The 10,261-nt window shown below is 40.0% G+C and overlaps 1 protein-coding gene and 2 non-coding genes across 3 annotated transcripts; 1 reads left to right on the forward strand and 2 right to left on the reverse strand.

The window, feature by feature from the left end:
* Positions 1-528: 528 nt before the first annotated feature.
* On the reverse strand, positions 529-6,584 carry ppdpfb (pancreatic progenitor cell differentiation and proliferation factor b). Its single transcript, XM_030424219.1, has 5 exons — positions 6,394-6,584; positions 4,644-4,739; positions 3,891-3,968; positions 1,647-1,740; positions 529-1,070 (listed from the first exon to the last, which is right to left on the reverse strand). Exons 2-5 carry the CDS (start codon positions 4,696-4,698, stop codon positions 956-958), a joined length of 342 nt encoding a protein of 113 aa, XP_030280079.1. The 5' UTR covers positions 4,699-4,739; positions 6,394-6,584; the 3' UTR covers positions 529-955.
* Positions 6,585-9,481: 2,897 nt separating this feature from the next.
* Positions 9,482-9,563, reverse strand: trnas-aga (transfer RNA serine (anticodon AGA)). The gene has a single exon. It is a non-coding gene; the product is annotated as a tRNA-Ser (tRNA).
* Positions 9,564-9,823: 260 nt separating this feature from the next.
* On the forward strand, positions 9,824-9,895 carry trnae-cuc (transfer RNA glutamic acid (anticodon CUC)). Its single transcript has one exon. It is a non-coding gene; the product is annotated as a tRNA-Glu (tRNA).
* The last annotated feature ends 366 nt before the right edge of the window (positions 9,896-10,261 follow it).

Raw genomic sequence — 10,261 nt, forward strand, 5'->3', positions numbered from 1 at the left:
ACGTGAAATGTTAATTTTGGAAGCAAATGCCTCTTAACTTTGGAATTTGGGATTTAAACTTCATTTCAGGAGTAAAAAAAACCATCTGCAGGGGAAGTTAACCTCATTTTGTGTAGGTTTCATTTTCATCCATAGGGACTGCTGGGCTCAGTTCCCAGATGCGTTCCTGTGTTTTGACTCTGAGCCAAGTGTTGCACAACTCCAGCAGCAGCAGCAGTCAGTGGACATGAAGTGCTGCTCCCTCAGTGTTTACTCAGTTGGTGAACAGCCCTGTACAAAACCAGTGAACCACTCCCTGGCAAACAGACACTTTCACTGACTGGTCCTTATACGGCCATTTCAACCAACAGGACGCAGCACAGCAGATGAATACATTATAAATAGTTTGACCAGTGAAACCACACAGAAGGCTGTGTGCTTACTGAATTCAAACTAACACTGAAATGAAATATGCTTCTTCTGTTAACACATTTTTGTTTTTCCATATGGTGATTCAGTAAAATCAAAGATGAGAACCGACACAGAACATTAGGCTGCAAGAGTCTACTTTATTGCATTTGCAATCACAGGGTGACAAAAGTGAAAAACATGTTTAACAAAAGGCATGTGGATGAATATGCACCACACTGTGTCTATGCACCACAGTATTACAAACACAGAACAGTACAAATGTTAAAAAATAAAAACATAGGAGCTTATCAGTTGCATCATCGTCTTGTTGGTTTTTTTTGTTTGTTTTTAAATTCTTTTCTTTTTTTTCTTGGTTGTCAATAAAAATAAAAAAAACACAAGGTTACCAAAACAAAACCGAGTTAGGCAGCCTATCCTACAATGAATAATATAAAAAAAACAAAAACTAATAAGGTTGTAAACGGGACATCCTCCCGTCACCTAGCGTTGGTCATTGGTTGGACTCCTCCCGAGGCGCGGTGTGGATCAGAGTGAGGCTGCAGGATCAGGAGGAGGTGGGGCTTCCTGCATCGCTGCTCTCACTCGCCTGTCGCTGCATCACCATCTCCCTGGCAACGCAGGTGATCTGACCGTTGGTCACCGCACCTGGGACCCCCGCCCTGAGAGACGGAAAGAGAGGAAGCCGTTACTGACACTGGATACGGGTCAGAAGGTTCTTCTGGTGGCCACCACATCACAGAAACAACTTTCTGGCTCATCCAAGTGACTGTTAACCATCTTTGAGTCCACTATTCAGTTATGACAATTCATCCAAATAAGTCAAACACAAAGTAGACAAAAAGCGCCATAGATTCCTTAACAATGCTATAAAAAGATGAAAACTATATTTGGAAACATGGGGGCTTTTCACATTGCATATTCTAAGCCCAGGACTATCCTAAAATAGCAGCTACCCTGCTCTGAAGCAAAGCCAGCAAGCCCCAGGCCACAGTCAGGGTTAGCACATTCTGGAAGGTACCAGGATTGTGCTGGAGCACTGTGGGCCTGGGACTAACAGCTATGTTAGCCTGGGGCTACATGCAGTGTGACAAGCACTGTGGTGAAAGTGTGAAAGAAGAAACCGGGCATCTAAAGACATGGTTTAGGATTATGTCCAGGATTAAAATAACCCAGATACAGCAGCTGAGTTAGGGAATGAGTCAGCAAAGTGTGTGTGTGTGTGTACTTCTACTTACTTCTGCTGTGCCTCCTCAGTCAGTGGGGTCATCCCTGGCTGCTTCCCAAAGAAGAAACTGGACCACCAATGGCCAGAGTCCTGCTTGGGGAGTCCTGTGGAGATAATGAAGGCATAATGGTTTAAGTTCATACAGCTGACATAGCTTCTGTGAAGTCAGTGCTCAAAGGCACGCATTTCATAGTTTTACAAGACAGTCTGATGAGTTTCAACATCAGATTAAAGCTACTTTTAGAGGTGAGTAACTTCCCTGTAGCATTACAGCAGACAGAGTGTCACAGTGACTGACGTTGAAGTTTAAGAGTTATGGGCGCCTTTTAACAGCTCCGCCCTGAGGGAGACATGAATCAGGCTTCCTGTGTCACGTCTCAGACGCGTGTTTGGATCTGGGTCAAACCGACTGTGACGCCTCCAACAACTGCATTTACATTACAGGCAGTTATATTTACTGTACAGCTGCTGTGTGCCGCAATTAGCTTCTAGGTCAACCTAACTTTAAAAGTAATACCAGCTGGGGATGTAAATGTATCTGAGCGGACACAGACCTTTACCAAAACTGTTTGACACATGTTACTGAATTAAAACAACTTCTATATGAAACTTATGTATTAATTTGCAATCTAAATGAGATTAAGAAGTATAAACCCATCATTAGTTCCCACTGAACTTGTATAAATCCTTTCTTAAAACCACTTTTTAAGTGGCTGTATTTAACATTATTTTACCACTAAAGTTATGATTTTACTGACATGAAGAAGTGTATACCTCATCACACACTTTATGAATTTATTTATTGTAATTTTAAGTTAATCAAATTTCCTAAAACTGACTAAATTACCTGTACTGTGCACTGATCTGTCTATGAATGCATGTGCTGATTTCCCCCTCCTTTTACCCATCTGTGGCGCACAGCACCTGGGGTGTGAGTGAATATTTCATTACCCTGAGACCATTAAAGCTGACCCAGGTGGTTAAAACAGACACAGATGTAAGACGGCCCAGATGGTTTTCACACAGAGCTGCACTGAGACGCTGATCCAGGATTACTGGTGAAGTCAGCTAATATTAACTGGGGCTGAGGGTTATATTGGTGTACCGGGGGCTCGATGCACGTGGATGATTTTCTACTGAATCCTGACAAGAGAATGAGGGCTGAAGAAATCCACTAATCCTGAGCAGGAAGTAAAAGAACATCTGACTAAAAATGACTTTTACTTTATAAGGTCCCGGAGCAAGCCGCACTAGGTGTGTCACAGGATTACTCAACCACAGTAACCGCGCTCTGAGGCAACAGCTGACTGAGCCATAGCAATCGTGAGGTTACCGAAACTGAAGCCTCATCTGAGACGTCACCAGAACGATGAGCAGCAGAATCGCTTTCATTGAGCAATGTTGTAATCCTTTGAAATTATTGCATAATCTGCACACAGGACGTGGGGGAATGCTGCGTCAACGGTCGTTAAATGCAGAATGCAAACATTTACATACAGTGTTAACTGACGTGTTCCTGAGCCCGTGTAGTAACATCCTTCATCCTTCATACAATCATGTGTTTTGAAAGTGCTGAACCTCGTGTTATCTTTGGGTTTGAAAGGGAAATCCTTGAAAAGCTCAGTCGATCACAAGCAAACATGAAACCTTCATCTGTAACCAATTAACCAGGTGTCTCATTGGAGCGAGTACATTTGTCAAAAAAGGGTTAGCAAACGATCAGTCTGCTTTATTTAAGAGGCCACATTTTTTTCTCTCTCCTAAATTGAGGTTGCTCATGACAGACAGAAACATCTGGACAGAGTGTAACACCACACACACACACACACACTTCCTGTGGGTGCTCCTTCTCTAAAGCAGAACATGCTGTTCTCTCCAAACTCCAGTCACTGAAGAGTCTTTGAGGACGAGTGCCTTTCATGCCTCATTCTCTGTCTCAACCACAAACTGAGAAATCCTCAGGCAGCAGCTTTGATTTGGAACACAGCATTGTGTTGACACTATTAAACCTTTAATAAACAGTTGGATAGACATCAACAGCAGCCTTTTATAACTAGCTTGAGGATATTGTTTCTATGAAAGCATAAATGGTGCGCTCATTAATACAAGTTTAAACCTCCAATGACGATCTAATTTCTGTCTCAGAAGCTTTTCAACACTGATAAACACTTTATTATATTTATTTTAGAGTCCTCCTTTGCATAAGGACTGATTTCTCTTTGCTTTTTCCTTCTTCACTGATTCAAACACCCACCTGGATGGTGAGGGATGACCTCGCCGCTGTACTCCGAACTGCCGCAAGAGCTGCTGCTGGACGTAGAGCCGATGCGCCCTGAAGAAGAAGATCATGTCAGTTTTATCACACAGTCACAAAACTGAAAAAAGGTGAAAAGTAACAGGCACAGAGCTCCAGCTTCAGATCTCAATGAAGCTGGGCGCAAAACTTTTCCCCCCCACCAGACAAGCCACTCATCAGATTGCCGTGTTTTCTTTGGCTTGGGATGAGGCAAATCGACCTGCAACTTGCGTATTCTGGCAGCATTAGGCAGGTCGCTTGTGCTTAATTTGGGCTCTAGTGAATGGTTAATTCCTTGAACCAGAGGCAGAACTTAATGCTCTTGCATAACTCCTATCGAGAGAGGGTGATGAGGCGTTCACAGGGACGCAAATATTAAAAATCCATTTTCCTCTGGTTATACAACCACGACTCTGAAGCTCTAATGCACTCTTTTTATTTGATCTACCAAGACAGGTTATTACAGTCTGGGAACTTAAGAGAACAGTAGATTTATTCACATTGATGGATATAAAGGATAGAAGGTGACTACACATACAGATCATCTTCTAGAGAAAGGCAAGGACTAATGACTCATCACAGCTAAACTTAATCCACTTTACTGACCGTTTCTCTAGTGGGAGTACACTGAATATCCAACTGCAGAGTTGAAGTGAGTCACCAGACAGGAAAGAGGAGTCAGTTTAGTTCTGATTAACAAGAGAGACTCACTTCGGTAGTAGTCAGTGGTTGCCACGAGAGAACCGCCTGCTGGAATAGCTGCCATTCTGCTGTTGTTGGTCGCTGTAAGCTGTGCTTGATGGAAACCTGGAAAAAGGAAAAACAATTTTAGCAAAACCAGACTGGGCCACATTACTCACCACAGCTTCAGGGATATTTTTTTTTCCAAATATTCATTTCCAGGCAATTGCCCACACATGTGCTCAGGCCAGAACTAGACGATTTCATAACAGCCCCAACTAAGGATTACAAATGAATCGATAATTTGCAATTTATTATCGATTTGTGTGCTGACCACTTCCTCATTTGAATGTTTAATCTATAAAATGTCTATAAAAAGTCTAATAAACCTGTTGATGTATTCAACTGGATTCTTTTGTCCAATAAAAAGTCCCAAACATAAAATACTCAGTTCACTTACATAAAAATCGAGCATGGACCTACTGATTTTTTCCATTTCACCACAAAATAACCCAACAAATTATTCAAATTAAAGCAGATTATTTTTTCTGACAACATCTCTCTGATTCATCAGTTCTTCATTTCAGTGTACATTTGCTCATCTACTGTACTGAATTCTTACATATTAGTGTTATCAAACAAACATTTACAGTTTATGTCAGATAATACTGTATCATGTTCACCAGTCGAGTAATAATCATTACATTGGTGATAAATTGATGGACTAACCAGTTAACTAGGTGTCAATATGCAAAAAAAAAAAAAAGAAAATATTTTTTTTTAAATTAAATTGCAATCGCCGACATTGGCTACAGATATATAGATATCTGCATATCAGCTGTTAGCATCTCCTTTGCATATCTTTGTCTCAAGTGTTTGATAACCAAAATTGAACAATCTGTACAAAACAAGCGTCTTCCCTTATTGCTAGAGGATAAAGAAAGAAGCTTTTTAAGATGTTGTTAATATAACTGTAACAACATAACACTACATTTGAATCAACTAATTCTTTCAGCACTGATTCCACACACACACACAATCTGAGAAAAACATGTTGAGCAGAACAAAACAAAGAATCTACGCCTTCATAACAGAACAATACAAATGACGGCTGTACATTAAAAATGCACATTAACAGATTATCTCTCACAGCCACAATCCATCTATGCCATCTATTTTTTTTAAAATATAAAAAGATATATATTCTGTAAATTTTGCTCAGCTGCAGATTCTGGCTCAGTGCGTCTTCAGTGTGATGACGTCAGCCCATGTTTTGCAGGGGTCTTGTTTACATTATAGTCTCTGCGACAAACCGACATTTTGGCTCGGTTCTCTCTCATCACGAACAGGAGAACAGAAGAACCATTTAACGGGACCACGAGCAGAGATAAAGCGGGCTTCGAAGGAGGGGAAGGATGAGATTGTAAAGCTGGACCCTTCCTGTCTCTAACGAGGATATTTTCTGCCCCGACAGAGACAAAAACAATCTATACGAACAGCTGGTTGATACCGGAATTGTCAGCTGTTGACACCTCTGTCAATCTGACCACCGCTTGAATTCTGGGGATAGAACCTGAACAAAACGAGCAAAAATAAACACAAAACGTGTCTTCTTCTGCCTTAACGTTAAACCCGAACAAAGACAGCCACAGAGCAAAAGCTGCCATTACCACAGGCTAGCTAGCTAGCTAGCTAGCATCGTTAGCTCGCCCCCCCCCCCCCCGAACAGGGAGCCCACCACCAGAGAAACCCTCGGTTTTATGACCGGGGACGGCCTCACCTTATAGGGACCCAGACGTGCTGATGTTCAGTAGCACCCAATTCAACTCAGTCGGCGCGGCTGGGGGAGTAAACGCTAGGCGACGGGGCCCATTTGAAAATAAGTTTTGGGTAAATGTAACCCTCCAAGGTCCGAGCGGAGATCGACACTGCTTCCTGCCGAACCAACGGTCCGCTCCGGCTTTTATACAGACGGTTGGTGACGTAGCATCAGTTATGGGCGGGGCCACCGGGTAACTGCTCTTCACGCGTCATGCAGGACTTCACAATAAAATCAGTTTTACATCAGAATGGCTTTATTCAAAACGCCTTATCAAAATAATAGGTTTTATTTTAAATAATGATTATTCTGTTCAACCTTCCCACATGTTTTTACCTGATTTTATTGTCTCTGTGTTGATGTTTTATCATCAATCAATCAATCAATCAATCAGTCTTTATCTATACAGCAACAGATCAAAGAGTTATTTTAACAGTGCTTTACAAGTGATGATTTGGAAAAAGAACATGGTATGAAACAGGTTTAGAGACTAATGCACACCAGCTGCAACAAAAGGAATAGTTATAATAATACAACATAAAAATAAGCACAAAAAATTATAATAGAAATTAAATTGAAAATAGCACATAAAATTTGATTTAAAAAGTTTCTAAGATATTATATAATGATAAGAAGAGGAAGAAACAACAATGGTAACATGTAAATAAAAAAATCTATAAAAAAATATAGTAAAAAGAATATCAGGCTATGAATGAAAACAAAATAAATCAAAATAACTCTAAAAAATTGAAACCATAAAAAATATTAGACACTTCATTACAATCCAGACTGAATAGATAGCTTTTCGTTCAATTTTAAACGTATCAATGTGTCTTCAGTTGATATTATTTATTAAACTTTTATTAAAAGTCAAGCTTCACAGGTATAATGTACTGAAAGTTGTTATTAATTTGAGCGTTCTCCTCAAACAGCACATTTCCAGGAAATTCCCTTGTGTAAATTCCATCGATCACTTCAGCATAAGGTCACATTTTTAACTGGTAGGGTATCAGCTTTATCTTTTTTTAGCTAGATTTGTCAAACACTATGGTATTTGGTAAGCTGTGTCTCTCTGTTGCTCAATTTAAAAACCAAAGATGACTCACACAGTTGAGTTGGGTTGCTTCGTTGTCTTTGTATTGTAATCTTAGTATATTTTATTCATAATTTTTCCCTTTCTTTCCTTTTTTTATTTTTACAATACAACATTCATCAAAAATGTTCATCTCGTTCATATCTTTGTTATTTATACGCTGTCTGTTTTTATCACATATTTGAGCATTGAAGTCCAACTCAACAATAAACAATAAACTGAAATCCAGATTGTAAGATTAAAAAAAAATCTAAATTATGAGACATATGTTTACTTTTCGACTTAGACTTCGACTTTAGACTTTTATTTATCCAACATCGGGGAAATTCACTTGTCACAGTAGCAGGTAGACAGACATACAGACATACAATAAGTACAAGACTTAAATACTAAAAAATACTAAAAAAGATTTGAATAAGACAGAAAAGATAAAATATTGAAAGGACTATATGTTATGTGCATTATATAAAGGAGGCAAAAATGTGCATTATATACATTTTCATCTCATAATACTGTAATTTTGACTTTTTATGTCGTGGTTTGTTATAGTCTGAGATGTTTGTCTATGTCTGTTGCTCCACTTAGAAAACAAAGATGACTCACACAACTGAGATGTCTTTGTATGATAATTCAGATATATTTTATTCACATTTTTTCCTTTTTTTTGTTTTGTTTTTACATTGCAACATTCATAAAAAATGTTCAAGTGCAATGTTAAATGCTAAACTCAAAACTCACTTCTTCGATTTAGCCTTTAATTAGCCCTGATATCAACTGTAAGCTTCTTCAGTGGGTCGGTGTCAGTCTCAATGAGTTCCTATACTACCAGAGTTACACTGTGCTGCCGACGAGAAAACAATCTGTTTATTCTGATAAATACTGCATTTCTCTAACCTTTGTTTTTGTTTTCTGTTCCCACAAGCTGCAAGCTGTGTCACTCTCTATAGCTTTCTCCTCCCCTCCTCTTCTCTCTCCTACTTCTCTTCCTCCTCCTCCCCTCTTTCTTTCAGGCTCCCTTCTGATGGACCACGGGCCCCTGGGACCATCCACCATTTCCGGGATCCTGCTGCCTTGAAATACTGACTGATCTGGATCGTCACACCCCGGGCTCTCCTGGATCATTGCTCTCCTCTGCTTCACTATCTCCTCATATCTTTATTTCTGTAAATCTTGATGCCTCTCTCTGTCTATTACTAATTATCTTGTGTGGCCTGCCCTCTTCCAGGTCATCATGGTGGACAGGAGGTCGTCTGGCTCGGGCTCCACTTGGTGATGCCCCGTCCTGCTCGGTCGTCTCCTGGTTCCACTAACATTGCATAACTTGTATCAGATCTTCTGTCGATGTACCTGTAAACTGTGAATTGTTGCTCTTTTCTGTACACACAACATCTATTGCATGTCTGTCCGTCCTGGAAGAGGGATCCCTCCTCTGTGGCTCTTCCTGAGGTTTCTTCCATTGTTTTTTTTACCCTGTTAAAAGGTTTTTTTCCATCAACATGTGAAGTTTTTCCTCACTCGAATCGAGGGTCTAAGGACAGAGGATGTTGTTCACTGTACAGATTGTAAAGCCCACTGAGGCAATGTGATTGTGATTTTGGGCTATATAAATAAAATTGATTTGATTTGATTTGATGTTGTATGTTGTGCAAGTGTTCCCCAGCAACATGTCACACAGTTAAATAAATAACATGACTAGAGAAATGTGTACAGTACACTCTGCACAGTCACTGATGATCACAGTTGACTCACCAGTGTAATAACAGAGACGGTCCCAAACGTAAACAACAAGCACTGTACAAGCAGCTCCCCCTGGTGGTGAAATACATGAATTGCAGTCTTATAATCTCATTTAAATGCAATGTGGCATAAACTGTGGTGGGTGATGTTGATTTGATTAAAGAGATAAATTCGAATTCGAGTTCATAACTACGTGAAAATAAAATCAAAATATCGAACCGTTGTCGGCAGGATTCGAACCTGCGCGGGGAGACCCCAATGGATTTCTAGTCCATCGCCTTAACCACTCGGCCACGACAACTTGGAAGCTTACTGATCATGCGCTTTTGGCAAATCTCGCGATACCAACTGACACAGTGAAGTCAGAGGTGGAGCAGGGCGGGTAATTTCTGCGTCACTCTTGGAAACGATATCTCCAGAGAGAGACAAGTTTTTATGTAATTCATTACGTTTTTATCATCGAATCGATGAAAAGGAGACTTAACAAACCCAAAATCAGTGTTGGAAGAACAAGCAGTTGGTGAACTTTATTTTTGTGTGACGTCACCGCACTGATAACCTTCCCTGGTGGTCTAGTGGTTAGGATTCGGCGCTCTCACCGCCGCGGCCCGGGTTCGATTCCCGGTCAGGGAACACGTCTTTTCTTAACTCCATGAAAGCTGCTGTACACTTTATATGTTCGGGTTACGTCATGCCAACTCACCTGTTCATGTCATGGATTTTATTGTAAAAACTGCTATTAAATTCATTCTGAAGCTTTACTGCAAATATTTTTAGAGTTAGGATTTATTTTTAAATTGCCAGTCAGTAGATTAATCACACATGATGACAGTTCTCAGTCATCCAGGTGCTTTAATGTAGACTTTATTTGTAACCAGACTTTCTTGGAATCATATCTCTACTAATTTTCACTGTCACAAAAATGCTGAAATCTAGTGTTTTCATGTAATTCATATACTGTGACAGGTTATAGCACACGTAACATTACATTAAATTACA

This window comes from Sparus aurata, chromosome 7 (assembly GCF_900880675.1).
Source record: "Sparus aurata chromosome 7, fSpaAur1.1, whole genome shotgun sequence".
Lineage (NCBI taxonomy): Eukaryota > Metazoa > Chordata > Actinopteri > Spariformes > Sparidae > Sparus > Sparus aurata.